The 25815-nt window shown below is 49.8% G+C and overlaps 1 protein-coding gene and 1 long non-coding RNA gene across 51 annotated transcripts in view; one reads left to right on the top strand and one right to left on the bottom strand.

Annotated features, from left to right (window-relative positions):
- Positions 1 to 4585: 4585 nt before the first annotated feature.
- On the bottom strand, positions 4586 to 5658 carry LOC138845301 (uncharacterized). Its single transcript, XR_011382256.2, has 2 exons — positions 5524 to 5658; positions 4586 to 4849 (listed from the first exon to the last, which is right to left on the bottom strand). It is a non-coding gene; the product is annotated as an uncharacterized LOC138845301 (long non-coding RNA).
- TCF7L2 (transcription factor 7 like 2) overlaps positions 4709 to 25815 on the top strand; it is a 197806-nt gene continuing 176699 nt past the window's right edge. For 17 of the 50 annotated variants that reach the window (XM_070057216.2, XM_051823622.3, XM_051823639.3 and 14 more), the window contains exons 1-3: positions 4709 to 4897; positions 5159 to 5225; positions 5435 to 5559. In XM_070057216.2, coding sequence (XP_069913317.1) covers positions 4709 to 4897; positions 5159 to 5225; positions 5435 to 5559 — 381 coding nt within the window. Of the gene's footprint in view, positions 5226 to 5434; positions 5560 to 17156; positions 17226 to 25815 lie in introns of all 50 variants that reach the window. The other 33 variants (XM_051823637.3, XM_051823613.3, XM_051823630.3 and 30 more) reach the window with 3 other exon arrangements.

Raw genomic sequence — 25815 nt, 5'->3', positions numbered from 1 at the left:
ACCCACTGATGAAAAGATCTCTCTTTTCTTTGTCTCTCCCTCTCTGTCATGCTGCCTTTCAAATAAATAAGTAAACAAATAAATAAGCCTTAAAAATAAATTGAAAGCAGCTAACAAACATGCAGTCCAACCACCTCACCTGCCCACAGGCAGCGCAGGCTGCGGCCAGCCTATTTCTGCTGTCCCCTCAAACACATTCCCACGTGTCAGCGGGCACCTCTCTCCCACCACACCTCCCCCACGTGAAGCCACATCCGTAAGGTGATTTATTCGCACTAACTTCCTTTCCCCACTCCCATCATGGGGAAGGAGAAGGGCGTGCGCCCGGCAGAGGTACCCACTGCACTTACAGTTGAAGGTAAAATGTAGATGACTAATTACACATGCCCACTGAAGAAGACTCATTGGAGGGAAGGGTGGAAGGAAGTGGAAAACAGAGAGGAAGCCACAGAAAGGCATGGGATGAGCAGAAATTCCAGGACATCAAAGAAGGAGGCACCTTTCTCTGAAGGGAGGAGAGAACTTCCACTTTGATTATGGCCTTGTCTAAATAAGGTCAGAGTTTGTGAATTCAAGAGGCTTCCATAGCCTTGGAAGCTCTTGACAAGAGCCTCGGGTGATCACTGACGTCATAAGTAAGAGTGTCAATTGTTAAATCAACAACGGGAGTCGCTGTGCACTTGCTCCCCATGTAGGACCTCTGTCCTTAGTGTGTTGTACTATGAGAATTAATGGTAAAACTAGCCTTCAAACAGTACTTTATACTTTGTCTGTGTGGGTGCAAATTGTTGAAATTTTTACTTAGTATATACCAGGTGCCGCGGCTCACTAGGCTAATCCTGCGCCTTGTGGCGCCGGCACCCCAGGTTCTAGTCCCGGTCGGGGCGCCGGATTCTGTCCCGGTTGCTCCTCTTCCAGTCCAGCTCTTTGATGTGGCCAGGGAGTGCAGTAGAGGATGGCCCAAGTGCTTGGGCCCTGTACCCCATGGGAGACCAGGATAAGCACCTGGCTCCTGCCATTGGATCAGCGCGCCATTGGAGGTTGAACCAACGGCAAAAGGAAGACCTTTCTCTCTGTCTCTCTCTCACTGTCCACTCTGTCAAAAAAAAAAAAAAAAAAAAAAAATGAATCTTGATGAAGAATGGGATGGGAGAGGGAGTGGGAGATGGGATGATTGTGGGTGGGAGGGAGGTTATGGGGGGAAAGCTGCTATAATCCAAAAATTGTACTTTAAAAATTTATATTTATTAAATAAAAGCTTAAAAAAAGAGAAAGGCATGGGATGACAAGGAGGCAGTGAGGGTCAGGGGGCCTGAGGACCGACTGCGTACAGTTGTGGGGACCTGGGCTGGCACTGGGCAGGGGCTCCAAGGGAGAAGGGCACTGCTGCTCATCCATGCTGCCCAACCCAGCCCCAATACGCAGAGGCCACAGAGGCAAAATCCCTTAAGAACTGTTCTGGTTTCCTCCCCATGTTTTTAGATTCTCTGCTAGTTGGACAGACTTTTTTTTTTTTTTTAATATTTATTTATTTAATTTGAGAGAGAGAGAGTTATCTTCCTATCTTCCATCTGCTGGTTCACTCCTACAAACTAGAAGCATCATCAAGAGCTAGGGACAGAAGTTGCCTAGACACAAGCCAACAGTTGTTTAAAATTTCAGACCAAATCCGTAAATTACAGGAGCACATTGTAGGCCTACCTGACTGTTTTCGGAACATTGCATTGCTTTGCCTCTGGCCAACTGCAGTTCCAGCATCCCCTCCTCCTCCATCCCAACCCCGGGCATTACCTGAAGACCTTCCAGAGGTTCAAGGGTTCTGGACCCTCTGCGATCTCCTGGCCTACTCAAGCCTTTTTATGGCACTCAGCAATGAAATTTAAATGGGGCACGTGTGCTATCATGGAAGAACTTTTAATTGCTTAATTAAAACAGAGATTTAAGAAGAGATGCAAGAGTTCCCTTTGAAAGAGAAAATGAAGAATATGCCAAATTGGATGAGGTTGCTAATCACAGGAAGAAAACCCTTAGTATTTACATCTGTTAAAAATGCAGGGCCATGCATTAAAAACAATAAGGATACCCTTTAAAGTTTCAATTCAGTTTATCTAGAAGTTTTCTTTTTTTTTTTATTATACAGGTAGTTCTATAATGGACATAGAAGACCTCATTATCCAACCGGATTCAGATCAGGGTTAGAGTAAAATAAAAACCCGCCACACAGGACAAAGAAATTGCCGTAAAATTGAGTTACTATAAATGTGATCCAGTTTAAGCAAATACGCCCCTGACACAGGCCTCAGGAAAGTCTGCGCTGAATATAGCCGGACTTAGGCAGTCCAAGTATACAGGTGACAATTAGCAAGTGTGTAAACCCATGGTCATTTCGCTAAATGTGTAAGTCTAAAGGCAACCAAGTGAAAAGCCCTAAAAAGGGGAACTGTTAAATCCATTTGTACATGGATTTAACAGTGAGGCATTTCAATCTTCATGTTTTTACTTGGTGTCTTGAAATAATCCCCTTTCTGTCTCCACTCTCCCTCTTAGACACTGCGCCGGCCTTATTTATTTATGAAGTCTGAAGGTTACTCCTACCTGCTGAGACTAATTGCCCTGTGCCTTGTATCCTATGCAATCCTGTCTGATTAAATGTACACATTTGTTCTACTTCCTTTTCAGGCTCCTTCTCATTCTACTTCTGATTCTCTGATTAATATTAAAGTTGGGAGTTGGAGATTCTCCTCTGCCTCATGCCCCCCCCCCAACCCATTTTTATTTTGCCTGCGTTGTACTCTTTTAGTGTGCAAATGTGGTTGTGAATCTTTTTCCAGTGCAGGGGAATACGTTGGCCTTGTCAATCATTATTTTTAGTAGTCGTCTTTCTGAGGCCTTAGCCTGTAAAACAGTTTTGCTGAAACCCAAAACTCCCTAAATCTAACATGGGGTCCATTTGCTTTCTTTCGGAAACTGAGGCATGATGGGGCCAGCTGAGGAGCAGGTGAGTTTATCCACGGAGGGGCGGGATCACTGAGTGCACTGTGGCCTGGATATCAACACGGGTGGTAATAGGCAATTTGCTAATTTCTGTTGATGTACTTTTCCTGATTCCTCTTTTTCGTGTTGTAGCTTCCATCCCACTTCTCATTGGATATTTACAAGGAAATGGATGTCCTTGCTCCATCCTCCGGGAACACCCTGTTTCAGGCATGTTCCCCATTTTGTAGCAAATCAATCTGCTTTTCAGGCAAGGGCCTACAAATCCACAAATACCTGTCTCAAGCCCCAGGTTGCCAGCCTCCCAGCGAGGGCTGGGGGGCAATTTCCTGCCAGGGTCAGTCTCTTAGGATTTCATTTAAGGCTCCAGCCAGCGGATCGCGGGGCTTGGAGAACTTTCAGTTTTATTTTCCCTGGCGGCGTTAACGCCCAAACTTTTCACCTCCAAAGTCAGAAAGGACTTTGAATCCGAGCTCATTTCCTACCAACCCCCAGCGTCCGTTAAAATAGAGACAACACTGTGTATTTAAATCATCAGATATTTTTCCTTTTTTTTTTTTTAAATGCCACTGATAAGCTCTGCAGTACCTGAAAATTTTTCGGGGTGAGGGGAAGAGAAAAGTCATTTTGGCATCTTCACCCCAGCTCGACCCAACACCGCACGGAACCCGGGAGGGCGGTGCACACCTCGTGGGTTCACAGTTTCTTTCACTGGAGGTGACCGGGACCTCTGCCCGGGCGCCCGCAAGCCCAGGGCTCCCCCCGGCTCCTCCACCCCGCCGCCGCCGCAGGAACCACGCAGCGCCCGCCGCCCCGAGACTTCTCCCTAATATTTCCGAAGTGCACTTTTCCGGGGCCTCTCCTCCTCCCCGCCCCCCAAGGGGGCTTTCCTTCCGCCTCTCTCGGCTCGGATTCCCGGCTCGGTCGCCACCCCCTTCCCCTCCTCGCGCGCTCCGCATTGTCTCGGCGAGGCCGCCCCCCCTCCCGGAGCGAGCCCCGCGCCCGCGCCCAGACTCCCGGGCTCGCGCGCCCCGCCCGCCGCCCCCTCCTCCCGCTCCCGGCGGCCGAAAGGATCATTGTTAGCCGCCCCCGCCCCGCCCACCGCGGCTGTTTATTTATGCACACGTCACCGGCCCGGCCCCGCCCCCGGCATCTCATTAAGGCGAGTGTGTTCCTCTCGCCCTGTCAATAATCTCCGCTCCCAGACTACTCCGTTCCTCCGGATTTCGATCCCCCTTTTTCTATCTGTCAATCAGCGCCGCCTTTGAACTGAAAAGCTCTCAGTCTAACTTCAACTCTCTCAAATCCGAGCGGCACGAGCTCCTCCTGCATCTTCGGCTTCCCCCCCCCTTGCTCTTTATATCTGACTTCTTGTTGTTGTTGGTGTGTTTTTTTTTTACCCCCCTTTTTTATTTATTATTTTTTTGCACATTGATCGGATCCTTGGGAACGAGAGAAAAAAGAGACCCAAACTCACGCGTGCAGAAGATCTCCCCCCCCTTCCCCTCCCCTCCTCCCTCTTTTCCCCTCCCCAGGAGAAAAAGACCCCAAAGCAGGAAAGAAAAAAAAAAAAGTTCACCTTGGACTCGTCTTTTTCTTGCAATATTTTTTTGGGGGGGAAGCGAAAACTTTTTTTAGGGTGGTTTTTTTTTTTTTTTGGCTTTTCTTCCTCGTTTCGTTTTTCTTCCAAAATTGCTGCTGGTGGGTGAAAAAAATGCCGCAGCTGAACGGCGGTGGAGGAGATGACCTAGGCGCCAACGACGAACTGATTTCCTTCAAAGACGAGGGCGAGCAGGAGGAGAAGAGCTCCGAGAACTCGGCGGCGGAGAGGGATTTAGCGGATGTCAAGTCGTCTCTAGTCAATGAATCAGAAACGAATCAGAACAGCTCCTCCGACTCCGAGGTAGGAGAAGCCCCCCGGGCTGCGGGGCTCCGCCGTCCGGGCCCCGGGCCGGGCGAGGGCGGCGGCGAGGGGAGCGCCGGGCTGGGGGCGGCGGGCGCGCGCGGGGCCGCGGTGGCCGCCACGCGTAACCCGGCTTCTCTGTGCCCCCCACCCCGCCGACCCCCTCTCTCTCCCCTCTCTCTCTCTCTCCCACCCCGCTTCTCCCCCCACCCCTGGCGCGGCGTGTGCCCCCTGCGCTCCCCACCTCCACCCTCCGGGAAGGCGGAAAGACGGCCTCCGCCTCGCTCCGAAAGTTTCCGAGATAAATCCCGGGAAAGTTTGGAAGAAGGTGAGTACGCCCCGCGCGCCCCGCCGCCCCGCGCGTCCGGCCCCGCGCGCCCGGCCCGGCTCGGCCCGGCTCGGCTCGGCCCGGCCCGGCAGCGCGCCGGTCCCGGCCGGGGCGCCCGGCCGCCGGGGGCCCGTGCTAAAAAAGTTTCTCCTCGCTCTCTCCCGCGCCGCGCGGCCCGCCGCCGTCCCCTCGCTGCCCCGCCATGTTAGCGGCCAAGAGGCAAGATGGAGGGCTCTTTAAGGGGCCACCGTATCCCGGCTACCCCTTCATCATGATCCCCGACCTGACGAGCCCCTACCTCCCCAACGGATCGCTCTCGCCCACCGCCCGAACCGTAAGTGCCTCCGCGCCCGGCCCCCGCCCGCTCGCCCGCCCGCGCGGCCCCGCATGTGGCCCCTGCCCTGCCCCCTCCCCTCCCCTCCCCGCCTCCCCCTCCCCCTCCCCGCTCCTCCCCTCCCCTCCCTCCCTCCCCTCCCCCGCTCGTGGCCCAGGCAGCCCGAAACTCTCCAAACTTTTCTGCCTTTTGTGGACTGGATTTGTTTGCACTTCGCCATGTTCTTGCTTTCAGTTCGCTGCCTCGTGATGTTGGGGGCGCCTCTCTCTCCCCCCCCCCCCCCACTCAGCGGGGCTTTGTTGGGGTGGGGTGGGGGGCGGAAAGCGGGCGGGAGAACTTTCTGTGCGCCCTGGCTCCCCCTCCCCCCTCGGCGGCGGCGTTTCTGCGCCCTGGGAAGACGGCTGTGTGGCTCTTTCTTCGCTCTCTCTCGCTCCCTGCCTTCCCTCTTCCGTGGCGTCTTGGGCTTTCCCGGGTTAACCCCTTGGCTGCCGTGGCGGGAGCCCGAGCGGCCGGGCAGCGCCCGAAGCGCGGGGCCCGCCGGTGGCTTCTCCCTCAGGCGCTGCGCAGCGGCCGCCGAGCGAGCGCGCCGGGCCCCGGGCCCCGCGGAGGCGCCGTGGTTTTTTCTTCGGCGCGCTCGTTTTCGTAGCTTTCGAGGGGCGACCGCTGACTCCCGGCCCTGCTTCCCTCTTCCCCCCTCGGCAGTCACACTCCCCAGACGGGTCCCCTCGCAAACTTGGGGGTTCTGGGCGGCCTTTGCTCGGGCTCTCCTGCAGGGCCGCGAGTGCCCGGGGCGCCGTGGCGGGCTCGGCTGCCCGGCGCGCTGGCCGCGGGCTCTCCCGGGCCGCGCGCGCGCGCGCGCGTGTGTGTGTATGGTGTGGCGGGGCTGTGCCGAGTGTGGAGGCCCCAGTGGCCCGGGGTCTCGGATTGTGTGCAGCCATCGGGATGGCCTCCACCGAGCGCACTTGCTGTATTTCGAGGGAAATCGGGTGCCTTTGGGGTGCGGAGAGCAGCTGGCGCTCGCCAGCTTCCGAGAAGGCCCAGTTGTGGGGGCAGAGACCAGGGCTTGCGGGCTCACGGGGGCTGCAGGGGCCGTGAAAGGCCAGGGGTGCCCCGTATTCAGGGTAGTGGGCCAGTCACGCAAGTTGAGGCCCCAGGAGAGCGCGGGGTGCGGGACACTGAGGGCGCTTCCCGCAGCGAGTGTCCCTCATGCACCCCTGACATTTGCAGCTGTTGCACCGGGCCTCTGCCCCCTCCCCCGCCCTCACCCCAACCCCCTGTCCCCCCACCCCCATGCCACCTTCTAAAAAGGCTGGACTGTAGGGATCCCTGGACGCACGGGCGTCTGTGGCCGTCTCCCCGGGATTGTCATTTTGCACCTTCTCTGGTTTTGGTCACCTACCCCGTATTTACACACACCACTTTTGTTGTTTTTTTTTTCTGTCTTTTTTTCGGTAACTCGAGATAGCAATTTGAGAGAACGCACCCACTGTTCAGCAGTAGAGCATTCGGTGCTAATGGCCGTGGGCTTGCCGGTGGGGAGTGGATCGGATCTACAAGTGTTTTTTAAGCATTAAAATATTAACTATCAGGTTTGACTTGTTCTTGGGGCCCTGGCAAAATGGCAAGGGCATGCTAGACCGGTCATTTTTTATGGCTAGGAGAGAGAAATTACTACCCCCCTCCCCTCCCTTGCGCCCATGCTCCTGGCTGCCTGGGCAGCCGGGAGAGCTCCAGCCCGACCTCCTCCTGCAGGGCCCGCTCATTCCAGGCTGCAGGGGCCCTGCTCCGAGCTTGCAGCTGCAGGGGAAGCAGAGGCCGCGTATTCCGTGTGTTTCTTGGGCGCTCCTGAGCATCTTGCATGGGGACCATTAGGCTCCAAATCGGAGCCTTCGTGTGCGCTAACAAACCGGACTAAGCCACATTCCAAAGTAATCCTGAGAATTTCTTTCTGTCCTCCCCTCTCCTGCCATGCAAACCTCCTTGGTGTTGTTTTAAAAAATCCACTTAGCCATCCGAAAATTGAGCTTTGATGGCCGGCTTTCGGCTTTCTTGACTTCAAACTCCGGGTCTGTGACCGCTGGCGGTCCTAAAAACTGGAGCGGTTGTGTTGTGCAGTAATTAGGAAACGGGGAAATTGTTAAAGGCAAATAAATGATTTCCCGGTGAGAAAAGGAAGGCTCCCGACCATCGGTCCCCTTTGTGGGCATTATAGGAATAGACGTCGGCGTCTAGTTATTTTAATTGTGGACATAGCGGGTGGCCTTGTGCTGTGACATCAGATGGAGTCTGAGAAGGCATTTCTGAACTCAGTAGGCAGTTTTGCATGTCAAACACCAGCAGGCATCTTTGTGTTCCGCTGCCCCTTCCTCTCTGTTACCTGGGTTAGATTCTGTGCTCCAAAATTAAAGTTATTTATTTAGGCCGGGAAGCAGGGCAGTGGGAAGGCGGACGGGAGGCTGTTGTGTGTCACTTCTGACGTCTCCGATCAGAGGGCCAGCTTGCAATTCCAGATTTGATACGGCTGCCGGAGGACTCCACGGCGAGACGGCGGTGTTGCCATGCTCCTCTGAAATTCTTAGCGCGTCTGTGGAGTGTGTTTTTGAGGGCGAGGTGTAAAGACAAATGCACTCCGTGCTGTGTTCTCCCTGTCCTCCTTGGTGGTGGTGCTTTGGGCTGCGTTTGCTGTTAGTGTACCTGGAAGCCAGCTGTGTGCTTCTCTGTGTTAAGAGTGTGAAGAATTCAGGAGGATCGTTAAATCGGCTTATGGTGAATCGCACATTATGCTCTAATTGCTAAAGATGCCATAAAGCTCGATGGGAATCATTTTATTTAAAAACAACAAAGATCTCCCTGTAACATTAATTTGGTCTTTGATATCATAGCGGGAGTGGCTTTTCAAAAGACGGACTCAGATACAAAAACCCACGGTCTGGTGAAGTAGGTGGGACACGTTAAAACGGCAGATCCTAGAATTCTGGCAACTCTGGTCTACTAAAGATCAGACCACTGTTACCCTATTCACGCTGGCAGGAGGAAGTAGTTTTGCGCTTCTTTTCCTTTCTGGCAAAGAAGGAACGGCAGGACCAGTGGTGGACGTTCCAGTTAGGTTTGGAATTTATTTTTAAAGACTTGATGGTGTGAGAGTTCTTGCATCTTCTTTTATCCAAAGTTCTTTGCTTGTCAGCTGAGCTGTTTGCTACCAGGTTGAACAGATAAATAAGCAGCATCTTGAATTCATTTTTGAACTTGGAATTCAGCATTTGCAGGAAACCAAGAGGGGCCTTCGTCCTGGGGGTTTTATTTGGCCCAGAAACTCCTCTTTCTGGCTGGTGAAACATGGATGTTTGCTCCTCACTCAAACAACGTAATCCTTTCTGCGACAAGAGATTGAGACCCTGGAGCAGGAAGGGTTAATGTTGGTCCTTCCCCCGCTGTCTTCCCACCCCCCACCCTCACCCCTGATTGTTTTGACAACACTTTTCAAAGTGTGACATTCCAAGCCCCTACATAACAATGTAATATTACTGTAATTACACAGGTCATTACATTTTAAATAGAGAACAATAAAATGCTTATCGCCCTGAAAAAGAACAGGTGTTCTTGCCCTTCTTTGGTATTTATGCTAATTGTTTTCATCTCCTTCGGAAATATTTATGGCGAACTTGTTTAGATTTGAATCTCAATGCAGCAGCATTAATTCCGCGCTAATCTTTGTAGGTTGGGGTTTAAGGTCTGCCGTATGGATTATGGGCTCAACATTCACCCAAGTAGTCATATTTCAATGATTATAAATTTCATATGCCAGCTCTTTGCAGTTTGTGGATGCTAAGGCTTTTTGCAACCCCAGAAAGAAAACTCTTAGGCAGTGGGGAGTGCAAAGCATGCTTATCTAGAAGTGTTTGTGGAAACTTTCGACTGCCACGGGAAGTAGCTTTGACTGATGCCTTCTATCTCTGATGGAGAAGAGATTTTGGGAAAACAATCCCCGTTCTTGCTAGGAGTTTTCCACCTGGATTTTAGTTCTACTGATAGAGATTTCATTTAGAGTCACTGCTGGAGGTTGGTCCGCTTTTCTGTTTCTTAGCAAGCTGTGAGAGAGTTACAGATGAGGAAGGCAGTTCTGCATGCCATTCAAAAAAAAAAAAAAAAAGGATTTGCTTTAGAAAGCTAACATTTTCATAGTTGCGTTAAAGATGACCGAGGAAGCGGCTGCAGGCTCCAAATGCTTCCTCCATCCCATGAGGTGCCCGGAGTTCTCAGTGCAGAATTCCTGGCGCAGGTTCCCTTCCACACACAGGCGCAGTGGGTGAACTAGAAGGTATCCGAGAAGATTTTACATTGTGTCAGATGTTTCACAACAGGGCCCCCTCCGAATCACATTAAAAATGCGCTGTGGAGAAAGGACAGCTGCAAATTTTTGTGTGGACGCGTGTTTCTGGACCATGACTAAAACTCCGAGGGCCTTTTCCCCAGCTGTCTGGAAGTTATGTGGAAGTTGGTTTATTGGCAGTTAAGTATGAGACAACCTGGATTTAGCAAATGCTCTCTCCTACACAGGAAGTAGATGACATTATATGGGGGGAAGGGCGGAGACTTCAGGCTAGGAGTGATTTACTGCCCGCCTCCCCTCCCCTCCTTTTTTTTTTTTTTTTTTAAATCTGGGAGTTGCCAAATAAATAAGCACTTTCCAAGGAAGTAGGTGTAGGCTTTTTAGTCTTGGTAAGTGGAATTAGATAATATCTTTGACCGCATTTATAACTCTTTGAAGGTGACACATTTCAAAGTTTTGCAGAGGAGGGGCGTACTGGATCCTGGAGGGTGTGCTTTTGGGAGGGGCGTGTGCTGTGGGTGTCTGGGAGTGAATGTTGGCAGCCGTGTAAGTCAATCTTCCCCTCGGACTTATAATTGAGCGCATTTGTGAAGGAAATGGTTAATTTTACAACCAAAGGCAAACTCGCACCTCGACAGGTCTGCTGAAAGAAATGTGCCCTGGTTCTGAGCTGGCAAGCGCGCCGGGTCATAAATCCACGGGCTTTATTTACAGCCCATAACACTTATGAATGTTAAGATATTTGACGCCGCGTTGCCCTTATAATATTCAAGGTCCACAGACATTGGCAGTAGCTCAGATTTCTCTCACTAATTATAAGCGGCGGGGGAGGGGGCACGGCGATGGCTGTCTTCCCCCTGCTGCCATCCCAGCTTCCCATAGAGCCCCCTCCTCCCCTGGCGGCCCTCCCCCAGGCTGTTGTATACCTTGATAAGGAGCACTTGGAGGAATGGAAATGGGGGGGGGGGGGCGCTGGCCAGATGCCTTTTTCCAAAGCAAAGTTGCTTTAGGTGTTTGCAGTCTTTTACTCTTTTCTTACGGCTTCCCTCCCCCTTTTTCTCTTTCTTTCCTAAACTCCCCCCACTCCCCCGCCCCCTTGAGACTACATAGCCTATATTGTGCATATTTCCCAGAATACTTAAAGAAACCCGATCCAGGAGACGGCTCTTTAATTTATATGATGTTCCACTGAGCTGGAAGGGAAAATACACACATTGCGTAGTGCACTGGTTAATATGTGGGTTTAAGAGAGAGTGAGGTGGGGGAGGGAGGGAGTTGATTAAAAGAATTATTTAATAGGTGAGAAAAGAAAGCCAGGTTTATTGGGGGTGGGAGGGCTACTCATTTGGGAAAAGCTCAGCACTGTCCACGGCTGGATGCCCAGAAGTAGCCAGGAGAGGCAGAATAAATGCTTGACCAAGAGAGATGGGAGAAAGTATGAGCAGACAGGACCCAGACTTGGACTTGGGGGCATCAGCTTGCTTGAAGTTGGGGCTTGAAGTTTCTCTGATGGGTGGAAGTACTGTGGGAGAGGCTGTTAAAGACGCTGTGGCTTTGCCCAGCCGGGATCAGCTCCTTCCCCTCCTGGCCCAAAAGTGTTCTCTCCAGCCAAAAGCTTGTTCTCTGTCGGTTCTCCTGTAGGCAGCTGGAGGTGGGTTATCTATGGCCAGGACCCGGTGTGAGAGGCGAGGCTAGTTGTTCTACCGATCTGAATTTCTGTTTGCAGAGTGGGCTGCGGAGGGCTGCCTGTTGAGTGTGCGGGCATGGGGGGCACGGGGCAGCTGGGTGGTGGGGGAGGGGGTGTGGGTGTGGGTGATGGCTCTGTCCTTGCTGGCTGCACCCTGCTTGAACTTAGAGACCCAGGCTGAAGAGAGGTTTTATTCTTCCAAATCAAGGGACAGATGTGCATCCCCTAACAGCACCCCACAAAGGCAGGGCTGGGGTCTCCTCGCTCGGGGTTGTCAGCCACCGTGTTCTCCGCTCTTCCCAGGGTAGGTTTGCTTCCTTAGGCACATCTGATTCCGGGCTGGTAATTCAGCCCCGTTATCTTTGTGTCGTGAAGTAGCCCCAAACAGTTGGGTCTGCAAGGGGTGGGGAGGAATGGCTGTCGCCGGGATCAGCTCTGAAGGAGTTAAAATTGCTCGCCGAAGTTTGGCATCGTGAAAATAAATTTGAGGCCTGGTAGGCATTAGCAGGGCACAGCACATCTACAGAGCTTAATTAGTACGAACTGTAATTGTTCATGGTCTGCCAGAAGTAACGTTCAGGAAAAGTGGAGTCCCTCTCTCTCGGAGTCTTCGGTTTGAAACCGATAAATCACTTGCATATTTGTGTAGTGATTCAAATGGAGCTAAGACCTCTCCCATCTCAACATGTGGTAAATTGTAAAGCCAATGAATTGCAGATGTAGGCTACAGTGAGATTCTCGAAGAAAATGCAGAATGAATGGGAAAGAGGGATGCTATAAATATTTACTGAGAAGATAAGTAGATTCCAGCGTGCTGGGCCAATTAGGATGCACTAAATATATTAGTAAAATGCTTAAAAAAAATCGGGAGGATTTGTGTGGGTCTTGGGGTGGGTTGGTTTGTTTTGGAAAGTAAAATAAAAGGCACTGTGTTATTGTCAACGTCAGTTTTATTGAACCTGAATCACAATGGCCTACCCAGGGTAGGGCACATGAAACCCACATTAATGCAAATTAATTCGTTATGAGTTGCAGCACTGCTAAGTGGAGTAATGAGGGGGCATCATTTTAAGAGTGTTAGTGTAGCAACTTTTAATGAAAAATGCTGTGTTAGGGACATGTCTCAGCACTTTCGCCCACGTGGTTTTTTTTTTTTTTTTAATATGCGCGAAATGTGTTTAGTCCAAGAGCAGGAAACTTGATTCGCTTAATCCCCCACCCCCCAGTAGTTTAAGAACATCAGTTAATGTTTGGATGTTTAAAGGAAGTCCTCTTGTTCTTGTCAAAAATCAACCCAGATATCCCTATCACCATCATCAAGTTCAACCTCAACTTGCTTTTTTTTTTTTTGAAGAGGCTGCTGTACAAAGTGGAAAAACAGCAAATGTAGCCCCCCAAACCTGAGCTAACACCAGCTAGCAATTCCTCCCTGCCTCCTCAGGTTTTTTTTTTTTTTTTTTTTTTTCTTAGAGGATTTTGGTCTCAGGCAGTGTTGCAAGTCAATACTTCTTTCCCCAAATGTGAGTAGGTGGATCTGTGTGGAAGCTGTAAAAGTTAATGATCGTTCTCTGACTCATAGCTGATGGTTTCAGGTTGAGGAAAAAGAAGAAACAAATTAATGAGGGTGAGCAGACATTTGATGGAACACTGGGAGTCCAGGGCTTGTTCCTGGGTGTGAGGGCAGTGGAATTTCTGCAGGAGGGCAGCCCAGCCAGTGGGAAGGGGGTGCCATGGCTAAGTGGTGGGTGGAGGCTGATCCGAATGTTCCCTGCCTGGATCCCTGCAGGAGTGTTTCAACCCTGGTAGTCAGTGCCTGTTTTGCTTTCCCTCTGGAAGTTAGAGGCCCTCGTGGTACTTTTTATAAGGACAGGCAGCAACCCAGAGTCCTGGTCAAAAGTTTATTTGCCATTAAATGTAGAAAGCTCGCAACATAGGGCTGGGGGTGGGGCTGTGTACAGAATGCTCTGTGGTTGCTGCCTCACCCTGCAAAATGAGAACTCAAGAAGAGGCCTTCCATACACTCAAAAAGGTGTTTTGTGGTTGTTGTTGTTGTTTAGACTAATGGCATGGGAATTAGACTTTAAGTGGCTCAGGGAGTAGCTACATAGAAAAGTAGCCTGAAAAACTGAACCTTCTTAGGAATTGGATATATATATATATATATATATATATATATGATTTTATATATCTCCAGGTAGCTCATAAAACTGAAGACAAAGAAAATTTAGTGGAATGAGTAGGCATCAAAAATTAAGCTTCATCACATTGGAAGTTAATTTAGTTCTGGGAAAACCAACGAAGGATTCAAATTTTGTTTTTAGCACACCTTCGAGGATGAGAGTCCCATGGTTGAACCAAATTGTCTCTTCTTCCTCCTGTCTCTGGGTGTCTGTGATGTTTGGTATCTGAAGCATCAAGTTTAGAGCCTGTAGCAGTGATTAGTAAAAAACCAACAGGACTCACGATGGTAAGGGACCTGCTTAATCGTAGTATGTTGGTTGGATTTTGCATGCCTGTGCTGAGAACTGCCAAGTCTGCTCTTGTCCTGTGGACAAGAGAGGAGAAGGGGGCTGGGGGGGGGGGGTAGGTGGTGTGTGGTGCTGAACTTGACCTCTGTAAACCAGCACCCAGAGCCAAGATTTAATTTTGATGTGAGTTTCTCAGGAGGGAAGGAAGTTTAAAAAAACACCTGGGAGTTCTCATTGGGTGATTTCTGGGCATTCCAGGGAGGGAGGCTCAGGTCAGAGCTGCCACAGTTGCTGGATGAGGCGGTCATGTGGAGCTTGGGCACTCCAGGTGACCTCAGGGCACAGGAGCCTGTGGTTCCTTGCTCCATCAGGGAAACCTTGGCCATCTGGTCCTGGGTCCCTTAACCTCCCCTCCCCTTCAGAAACAGAGGGCCTGCATCTTGTTCTCTCCCTTGCAGCTCCCAGAGAGGCAGAAACGATGGCTCCAGCTTAGAGTGCCATGGTTTTACTGGGTGTTTGTATTTTATCTTCTGTCTTAAAAAGCCAGACTATAGCAAACAAGGCATCTCTTGTGTTTTACAGGGAAGGGAAAAAGCAGAAAGTGTACATTTTAGAACAGTGTCTTTGGGAAAGGAGGGGGTGGAAACCCAAAGGAGAAGCCAGAGAATTTGACGTCTTGAGCATTGTGGCTGCAGGAAATGCAGCTAGGTGATTCCTTCAGCACCACGGCGACTGGCTGAGAGTAAGGTGTGACTTAGAATGAGCTACTTGTGCTGTGTGCTTTTGCTGGACGCGTGTGTGTGTGCACGCACACACATGTGTGGTTGGATACTTGAAGGAAGTTACATTGCTTGGGGTGTTAGAATGATGTGTGTATGTTTGTATAGGTCAAATTAACTTTGTCTTGTATGTCAGTTTCCCTGCTAGAGTTCCTAGGAACTGGCAGTGACATTTTTGCTGTTGTCATTGCAACACCCCTCCTCCCGGCCCACTTCTTGGCCCCAGGATTGTTGGTGTTATTTGGGAGGTGATGAATGCAAGGGTTAAGAAGGAAACAGATTGAGTAAAAATTGAACTGGGATGCACCAAAGTTTCACTAATTTATTCATAAGACCCTGGCTTTATGAATTTTTTTTTTCTGTGACACAGCTTTCAATATCAGGTGTCCATTCAATTTTAATTGACGATACAAGATTCCCGCGGTTACCCCCAGTGCGGATTGCCTAGGGCTCGGCAGGGTTTGTGGGAAGAAAAGCTTGGACAAGTTTCCATTAAGCCCTGAATCAGGCAATTGGAAAAGAGGAGAATGAAACGAGCTGAAAGAGGGGCAAGTTGTTAGTGTTGCCTGCTCTGCTGAGGACGGCGGCCTCTCAGACGAGAGCTGCTCTCCAGCCAAGAATTCCAAACCCGCAGAGAAACCTGTCCCAGGCACAAAAGTTGTTTTAACAGGATGCAGGATTGTCACAGTAATTAGTGCAATCTCTGCGTACTGACTGGCAGGTTTTACAAAAAGGACAGGGGCACAAAGGGTGCAAATTCATCTTTCTTTTTCAGTGGTTCACTTCGGATTGGCTGCTGCGGAGTGAGTGTGTGTGTTGGGGGGTGTGCTGTGTGTGACTGAAGCATACCTTCGATGTTCATCTTTCATTTTTTTGTTGTTTTTTGGGGAGGGAGAGTGGCTTATTACTCCAACAGGTCTAGAGGATTTTTTTAAATCTACCTTTATGGTAACTCCCTTTAATTTTTGACTAATTGTGTTTTGAGACAAACAGACTCTGTGTGTGTGTGTGTGATGTTGATTTGGAATAGATCACCTTATCTTAGAGCTCAGTATATCCTAAAAGGGATACCTACAGCCTTTTTGAATGAGCAGAATGGATTTAGACGTTTTCCTTTTCCTTGGTTTCTACCATGTTGTGTTTATCTTGAGTTCAAAAAATTCTTTTGTGGCCTGCTCTTTCTGTCCTTTCAGAAAACAAAACAACTGTTTGGAGTGGATGATTTTTCGTCTAGGGAGCAAGATGTGCTTTAATTGAGCCTGAAGCTCACTCACAACCTCAATTATACTTTGTTCCGGTGAAAAAAGCAGGGTAGAGGCAAGAAGCAGGAGTTTGTTGTAATAAGAAAGGTCCCGCTTTGGGGATGCAGCTGATCTGCTTCTCCTGTGGGGGGATGGGTAGCTATCCCAGGGTTCCTGATGGCATCCCTTGTTGGGATGCCGCACAGGAAAATGCATTTTCAGAGATCTTTACTGAGTGTTGTGTTTATCAATCAGCAGATGGTGTTTGCGTCCCCCATTGGTAGAGTCCCAAGATTAACAAGTGGGGAGGATCCCGGGGATTCCCAAGTGTTATTTAGGAGAATGAGAATTGGGCAAGGCATCTTGGTATTCCTTTCTGTTTGGGGGACACCTGCCTCTTCCCTGGGTGGTCTGGAGGGGGTTTCAGGGAAAAGCGGAAGAGGGGCCAGCTGATCGGTGGTCCTGAGCTTGCTGGCAGCTCCGGGGCAGTGCCTGGCTCCGCTTTGGGCAAGTGTGGATTACTAGAGTGCGGGTCACGGAGAAGCCCTGGGACACACAGCTCCGTCATCGTGAAAGAATGTATAAGGCATCGGGTGGCCCCTGAATCCTGTTGCACACATCTGCTTTCCCAGAAATAGAACTGGGCTGCAGGGCCGGGCCCGGTTATTTGGAATAAGGGGGAAGGGGGCTTGTACTTGTGGCAGTCTCGTGGCTCCTCATTGCAATCCTGTCTCGTCTGCCCTCTCGCCTAGCACACAGTGCCATGTTCTGTATCCTGCTCAGCACACTGGCTTCCTTTATGTCTTCATGGGCATCAGTCTTTCCTTTTCATGTCATTGATTCTCACTCCTGGCCACTCCCTCCCCTTTTTGCTTATTGAATAGGCACTGTTTTTTTTTTTTTTTTTAACTTTACCTTAGATGATTATGATCATCTTATCCATAGCAACAAATAAAAGTACACAGGTCTTGATTGAATGCCAAGGCTGCAGCTCAATCTAGGCAGGGTTGTCTGCTATTCATAAACTGCTTAAGATGTTTTCTTGTAGTTTGTGACATAAGCAGAACGCTTTGATTTGGTTTCTTTCTACAGCTCCATTTTCAGTCCGGCAGCACACATTACTCTGCGTACAAAACGATTGAACACCAGATTGCAATTCAGGTAGGAAATGCAAGAGATTCTGAAGCTTGAATTGTCAATATGTAGGTCTCTTGTGTCTTTTATTCTCTGCCCCTTTTCCCCAACCTTGATAATGATGATGATGATGGTGATGATGGTGATGGTGGTGATGATGATGGTGGTGGTGATGGTGGTGGTGGTGGTGGTGGTGGTGGTGGTGGTGGTGGAGGAATCCTGGGGGGAGGTGGGGAGCAAAGAAGAAGAGCAGAATCAATCCTGTGAAAATGATTGAAAGATAGGGAAAGAAAGAGAAGCCTGTGTTTATTGTTAAGAGTTTCTTGATCGGGCATCAGGGGCTTGCAGGCTCCAGTTGGCTTCTTGTTTTTTTTTTTTTTTCTTTTTGCCTGGGGAGGCATCTTGAGGGGAGTGAAATGGGGGCAACAAAACGTGAATGGGAAGAATTAAGGGGGGAGGAGGGGAGGAGACTACGTGACAGCCAGAGAGTTGTTTCCGGTGGATCAGAATCACGTTCAGTGGTGCTAAGAATATCACTTTTGACCTGATTGTCCTGAAATGTTGATTTCTCTGGGGCCTGTTGATATATGACACTGACAGTGCTGGAAGGGACAGGCGACAGATCCCAGCTTCTGATGAGTGTCCTGTTTCCTGCTCGCCTAGTACCTCCATTCTCTTCGATCCAAGGGCTAAACAAATCACGGACTAATATAGACTTGGAGCTGAGCTGAGGCCAGCGAGAGCAGTGGTGGAGGGAGGCAGACTAATACAATTTTCATCTGTTTGCCTGGCCTCGGCTGTGCCTCACGGTGTAACTGATGGTCCCAAAACTCTGTGTGTTTTGGTTTAACCCTTTGAAGGAAGGCTTTGCAAACCTTTGTGATAGAGTCTTAAAGTCTGGCTCTTCTGAGTTGATGTTGGTTTGTTAGCTCATTCACGTCATTCTGTTGCTGTCCTCCTTGTAGAGAGCCCTTGCAGGCGACTTCAAAAAGTTCATGAAAAGTGCTTATTGGAGGGGCGGGCATTTGACCTAGGAGCGAAGACAGTGCTTGGGATGCCTGGAACAGAATGCCTGAGTTTGAGTTCCAGCTCTGCTTCCGATCCCAGCTTCCCGCTAACATGCATTCAGTAGGTGATGGCTCAAGTACTTGCTACCCTGCCACCCACATGGGAGACCCAGGTTTAGTTCCTGGCTCCTGGCTTTGGCCTGGACCAGCCCAGCCCAGCCCTTGGCTGTTGCAGGCAGGCATTTGGGAAGTAAAAGAGTAGATGGACGTGTTTTGCCTCTCCAATAAATAGAATAAATAAGTAAGCCGAAGTTAAAAGAAAAATGTTTATCATGAAAAACACTGCATGTATTTCACTGTGTGTGTGTGTGTGTGTTTTAAACACCGAAGTAAACTGACGTATCCATTCCATTTTCCCACGAACTGTCGGGAGTACTTCTGAATGTAGATGGGAGCCACAGTCATGTCGCATCTTTGTAGTTCTGCCACCTCAAATCCCCATCTTGCTCCATCAGACTATCAAATGGCCATTAGCCCCAGGTTAGCGGAATTATTCCGCCAGGGAAACGTGAGAGTCAGCAGACATTTTTATCTGGCCGAGTCCTAGTATTTTTGTACTTATTTCAAGGCTGCAGTAACTTACTTGGAAGATATTGTGGTCCCTCGCAGGGTTGTGTTGCTACAGTAGGGGAAAGCATGGCTCTTGATTTTAGCCTCCTGCCCCGAGATGTGTTCAAGACGGGTGCATGGTCAGCCTGCGGTTCCTTTGTTCTCGCACACTTCCTGTCACACCCTGGGTCCTTGTGGCCAACCCTGGGTCCTTGTGGCCAACGGCGCTAGTTGAGACGCCGAGCTTGGCAAGAGAACCAGCCCACACCCTGACTCTTGGTGACTGGGTGGCCAACCAGTGTCCTGAGGCCTGCTACATCTCCTGGGGTGCTGGCAAACCCGGCTGCCTGGGGTATGGAGATGTTGGGGTTGAGTAGGATCCCGATCCTTATCTCAGTGTGGAAAGACTGGCTGGGGCCCTGTCACTGGGAGACCAGCCGAGAGTGGGCCAGCTGTTGTGTCTTTACACCCGTGGCTGAAGTGCCCCTTGTTCGTCTTTGTCCAAACCACCTGGCACGGTGCAGGCCATGGGAAGCTCCTTCTCAGGAGTAAATTACAGAGCTCATTGTCTGGAGGACTGAGGGCATTACTATGTCTCCATGAACAGGTAGTATTGTTTGCCCTGCCTCTATTTGCTGAGGCTGGATGCCCATGTGGGCAAACAGAGAGGCATTTTATGAGAGACCCAGCACCATGCTCTCAGCGTGCCTTCTCCCCCAGTCTCTGCTGCCTCAGCACGAGGCCAGGCAGAATGGCATCTCGCTGTGATTTTAGTGTGGTCATCGAAGGATGAATGGCCAGAAACCCGAGAAGCCAAGGGAGACGGGGGCGGGGGGAACCTCAGACAAGATGGAACTGTTCTCAAAGCACCTCGGGCAGCTCAGTGTCCATGTGGGGCGGGGGTGAGTGGTGAGGATGTTGTCAATGGGGTGCAGCAGGCAACGGGCATTTGACTGTCCCCCTGTTCTCTGATTCAGGGATTAAACGCAACTTGATTGTTAGGGTGGAATTTTCTTCCCTGGAAACTTAAAGCTGTTTTACCCTCATGGATACCATATTTTAATAGGAGTGAGCTTGTTGGTCTCCTAACTATGTCCTAAAATAACCTCAAAAGAAGTGTGACACTGTGCATCTCGTAAGAGTGTTCTTTCCTCTGCCCGTTCCCTCCTGTGATTTCGGGACTTGGCCAAGTTCACTGTTGATGTGAGTGACCTCTGAGTAATTCTATGGACATGTCACATTCTTTGGACACAGTTACTATGTTGGGATCTCCCCCACTTTTTTGTTGGAGAGGCAGAGAGACAGGCAGAGTGAGCCCCCATCTGCTGGTTCACTCCCCAAATGTAATGTCTGGGGTTGAGCTGAGGCCAGAGGCAGGAGCCAGGCACAACACAGCCCAGGTCTCCTGTATGTGTGGCAGGGACCCAGTCGGAGCCGGGAATTGTTCCCAGGTACTCTGTGTGGGATGTGGACATTGATTGTAACCACTATATGATAATCTCCTAGCTCCTCTCTGTTTTGCAAAGAGTAACATGAATGGCCACATTCTCCCACAATGGGTAACATAAATATAACTAGAATGAAAGTTAAAAGGTCTTTTAAAAACACATTTAATTCTTTACACTTTAAACATTTTTATTGAAGTATAGTTTTTTAAATTTTTCTACTTATTACTTGAAAGGCAGAGTTACAGAGGGAGAGAAAGAAAGAGAGAGATCTTCCATCTACTGGTTCACTCCCCAGATGGCCACAATGGCTGGGGCTAGGCCATGCTGAAGCCAGGAGCCAGGATCTCTGTCCAGGTGTTCTACATGAGTGGCAGGGGTCCAAGCACTTGGGCCGCCCTCTGCTGCTTTCCTGGGTGCATAAGCAAGAAGCTGGATCAGAAGCAGAGCAGCTGGGACTCGAACTGGCACCCATATGAGTTGGCAGTGTCTTAACCCTCTGTGCAACAGTGCCAGCCCAGGATATAATTTAAATACAACACAGTACACAGGTGTCTAGTAAGAGAGGTTGATGAACTTTTATCTATGTGAACATCTCTGAAATCATCACTCAGATTAACATATGGGACAGATTGTGGTCCTTCCTCTGTACAGGGCCAGACAGTTCGAATTTTAGGTTTTTGGGCTACGCAGACTCTACTGTAGCCATTCAACTCCGCTATTGGGATTTGAATGCAGTCGCGTATAAACCTAAAGGAATGGGTATGGCTGTATCCCAGTAAAACTTCATAGAAACAGGCAATGACTTTGGTTCTAGGGGCTGTGGTTTACTGAGCTCGGATAAACAAACCCCCAGCAGGCTCCCATGTTCCCGCTCTTCCCAGGCATGCATCTTCTCTTCCTTTGTCCCCTGTTCCCAATGAAAATTCTTTCTGTTGATTAGTTTTGCCTGTTTCGGCTTCCTGTGAATGGAGTCGTCTAGAACGTACTGCCTGGTGTATGACCTCACTCAGTGCTATGTCTGTGAGTTTCATTCCTGTGATTGTGGGTAGTTGAGCTTTGCTGTTTTTCATCGCTGTGTAGTATTCCATGTGCGACCGTGTTCCCAGCGTTTATCCTCTCTGTTGTTGGATACTTGGACAGCTTTCAAGTTCTTGCTATTATGAGTAAATCTTTTATAACCCAATCATACGTGTTTTTGAGAGGAAAATGTGTCTTGTTTCTGCTGTTTATACCTAGGAGTGGACTTGAAGAGGCATGAGGTGTGTATGTAGCTTTGCATTGGTCCCAGCTCCAGAGCTCTGCTGTGACTGATGACCTTGATGACAGTGGACTGGCGGGTTGGGTTCAGGGAGGTGGGCGTGTGCTGCAGATGTGCAGGAACAGGGGATGGTAGATAACTGTCTCTGTGTCTCTGGTCTCCCTGATCACAGCTCTTCCTGTGCTGGTCTCTCATCGTTACTCCAACCCCAAGGGCAATGTTGTAATCAAGGTCAAGACCGGCGGAAGATGTCTCCCGGGGTTGTCAGAACAGCTACTTCAGAACCAATTAAGCCTTTGTTTTAAGAGTATTTTGGCCAAAGGTTGATATTTTAACACCGAGTCAGATGTGATTTAGGAAAAAAAAACTCCACATGCAGCAAAAACAAACCGCGTAGACCTTTTCCGGGTTGTTTTTCTTTTGAGACGTGAAGTGGCGTGTGGTTGTGTGTGTGCACAAAGACAACTAGGAGAGGATCCAGAAGAAATGGACCGTTTTATTTGTTTACACAGCTGAGCAGTGGAGACTGCAGTGGGTGTTACTTTCACTCACGTCTTTGCGCTGGCGAGTTCCCACCCATGCCTCCTCACGGCAGAACCCCTCGGCTGGGTCTTGGGATACCCCAGTTCCGGAGGACCACTGGGACCCTGGACCATGTCTTTGTCCTGTGCTGCGCCTTACTCCTGGGCATGAGCTTCATGTTTTGTCTCGCCCTGTCTTGAGAGGTGGATGGCCCTGAGGTGCTGGCGTGGAGTCCAGCTCTGCCCAAGCAAGCCCTCACCGCTTACGGTGAGCAAGGCCGAGGGTGAGCACCAGTGGACTTGAGCAGATGTGAAGGGCGCGGGGCAGCGCCGGCAGGGCTCCTGGCTCCTGTTCCGTGTTGAGGTTTCTGCTGACGGTGAGCACCGCCCTTCAGGGCATGTCCCTCTCTCCCTACCCCCAGGTTACCCGGCCGCTTCACTTTTCATGAAGATTTACTGATCTGGGCTAAGTGGAGAGCTTCCAGAAATGAGTTGACTTCTTGCAGGGGTCACTTTCTTGCTTTTCTTATAGTCTCTTGGCCAGCTCTGGCTGTGAGATTTCATGTCTGCTTTCTACAAGGAAAGAAGGGCAAGTGTGTGTATTTCTGTGAATTTGAGTTTTATCTATATGTGTGTGTATATATATATATATGTTCAAGTGTGTGCATATGTGTATATGTGCAGTGCATGTATTTGCATGCATGCACGATTGTGTACATGTATCCACATATGCGTGTATCTGTACACGTATGTGCAAACACGTGCATGTGTGTATATACTCATGCATGCGTGTGTATGTATGTGATTGTGCGCCTGCATGCGTGTATTTATATGCATGCTTGTGCCTACATGTATGTATACAGTGTATGTATATGTATGTATGGTTGTGTATGCACGCATGTGTGTGTGTATGTGTGTACACACCAAAGTAATTTGACAAACTGTGTGGATATCAAATAACTCACTTGAGAGAGGTTCATTTACTTGCTATGGTGATGAATTTTAGCTTAATTGCCTAATTTAAGTCCATGTTCTTTCATTCAGAAATATTTGTTGGGTGTCTCCTGTGTGCCAGATCTATGGGAATTCATCACTGAGCAAGGTCACTGGAAGCCCCTTGCTCTTCCGAGCCTCAACTCCAGTGACTCGCAGAGACTGCCCCCGCCCCCCTTAGTCTGGTGGAACAGGCTTCTGGTGTAGTCTAGGAGTTAATTTTGATATAGTTGATTTTTTTTTTTTAGCCTGCTGAAGTTTGCAAATTGATGTCTTAGAGTCTTCTGAAGTCAATCAATTGATGCTTTATTGGATGCTGGGTCATCTTCTGTGGCTGAATAAGAGCCAGGGGCTGCCAAGTGCTGGCCTGGCATAGCATTTTCTCATTTTGCATGAGAAACGACTGCCCCTCTGTTCGGAGGAGCCCTTGCGTCTCCAGGCTTTTGAGAAGACAGTGGGTATTTTTGCAAAGCTCTAGAAAGGGTGTTTGTTTATGAAACAGTCGTGTGCTTGGTCTTGGGGTCAGAGGCAATAGTAATGGTTAATAATCATAGCAGTGTATGGTTTTTGAATCCTCGGGATGCATAGGGTCTGGTGTTAAGTGCTTGATGTGGATTATTTATTGATTTCTCCTAACAACGTAGAAGGAAACCTGAAAAATGCAGTTGTCTTACCATTATTCTCATTTGACAAATGACGGAACAGATACCTGAGCTGTTTTCTCCAGGATTAGTTAGGCTTCAGGCCCAGGCACTGTGACTGGAGAGAGGCCGAATGACATAGACCAGCTGGTATCTGCTCAGGGTGACACTCAGGAGGGTCCCGAGGCAGTGACCTAGGGAGTGGTGACCAGCGAGCATCCTGGGATCTGCTCAGACACTGAGCATGCTGGCTTCTGCTCCTTGGGGAGTCCCGTTCTGTAGGACTGGGTCATTCTCCGTGAACTTGACTGTGCATCACCCATCAGCTGGAGGCCACCTGGAGAGCTGCTTCTGATGCAGACTGGGGCTTCGCTCCCGGAGTTCCGGGTTCCATGGTTCTGGGCCGAGTCTGACCGTGTGCAGTCTGCACAAGGTTCTGAGTGGTGCTGATGCCCTGGCAGGGAGCAGTCCTTGGAGAACCATGGGGCCGCCACGATGGTCCCCAGCCCTGGCCTCGTGGCTCAGTCACCTGGCAGTGCTTGGACCCAGGCTCCGCCCCTGACAACTGGGTCAGCGTCTCTGGGGGGTTGGGGCTGGGGTATTCCTGGTTTGCCAAATCTTTCCAGCAGACAGGGTTGAGGAGCAGCAGTCTTGGGACCCCTAGGGTCTACACCCCTTGCCTTGGCTTTGGATGCTTCTCATGCACACAGTCTTACTAGAGAACTGCCGTGGAAAGCCGTTTTGGGGTTGGCTTTGTGGTTGCCACTGGGCTCTCCTTCCTTGTTTCGGGGAGAAGAGAGTTCGTGTTGAGTTCTGCGGGTGACTTAGGCCCCTTCAGGCGGTAGGCGTCTCCACTCTGAGAACATTGTGTTACTAGTACCCGTGGGACAAGCAGGAGTCTGGTGTCATGTGTGCGGGCCGACAGAACCTGGAAGCTGAAGGGCTCTAGCTACTGGTGCCTCTCAGATGCTCAGGTCATGCAGCAGAGAGATTTGGATCTGGAGTGTGGCCTGGGACTCTGCATTTCTGACGAAACTCCCAAGCGATGCTGCTGTTTGGCAGACCACTCTTGCAATCGAGCCCAGGTAGAGGCTGTTTTTTTTTTTTTAAAGGCTTATTTTTATCTACTTGAAAGGCAGAGAAAGAAAGAGAGTTATCGAGATCTTCCATCTTCCATCTGCTGGAGATGGGAGGTGGGCATCCCAAGCAAGGGCTTACTCTGCTCCATCTCCGAGAGCAGCCTGATAGACTACAGGACAGGAAACTGAGGAGCCAAGAGAGGGATGGTTTGTCCGAGGGCCCACATCTTGGTGGAATCAGGGCGAGACAGGAATCCGGGAGAGCAACTCAGCTTTATTTCTTCTTTCACGTGGAAGTTAGCATCTTGTCTAAGCCAGTAGCTGTTGCATTACATTGGCCAGATAAAACAATCTAGTTTTACCGTTTTTAACCGATATCATTTTTAAACCTATGTCTGTGCTAATTATATCACTGCCTGTGTGTGAGCTGAGGTATTCGTATCTGTTCATTCTCCACCGCAGGGAGGCACGTGGGGGGACCAGCGTGCGTGGTGTGTAAGAGGGCTCGTAAGGACACGGGAAGAATGGCTGGTAGCCCTGGCCTGGAACAGCGCAAGAGAGTGAAGGCGACTGTTCCCTGGCCTTCTGTGTGCCCCAGCGTCGGGCACGGCAGGTGGCTCCGGAGGGCGGCTCTGTCTTTCCTTCGCATAACCGTGTAATTCCCGCTTTACACTATTGGCTTTTTATGGAGTCCCTGGAGGTCACAGGGCCGTGGAGCTGAGGACAGAAGTTTCCAAATGGGTCATGATGACACTTGCAGGCTCATCACACTCAGCCCTTAATGTGCCTCTGGCATCGGATTTGGTTGGATGCAGTCAGGTCCTGATCAGAGAAGTGGCTGTGTTTTTTTTTTTTTTTCTTTTTTTTTTCTTTCTTTTTGCCACTCTACCTTGAAACCGCTGCATGTTCTTCATGAGACAGAAATGGCATGGACCGTCCTTCCTGAGGGTCTTCCAGGCCCATGGGGGTTGGCAGTGTGTTTAATATTTAATATTTAAAGTTTGAAAGCAGCTTCCTGTACTCTGTTGCTCTGTCTGTAATGTGTACTATGAAAAAGCAAC

The sequence above is a fragment of the Oryctolagus cuniculus genome, chromosome 15 (assembly GCF_051225735.1).
Source record: "Oryctolagus cuniculus isolate XC-2025 breed Fujian yellow rabbit chromosome 15, ASM5122573v1, whole genome shotgun sequence".
Lineage (NCBI taxonomy): Eukaryota > Metazoa > Chordata > Mammalia > Lagomorpha > Leporidae > Oryctolagus > Oryctolagus cuniculus.
This window is presented reverse-complemented; position numbering and strand designations above follow the sequence as displayed.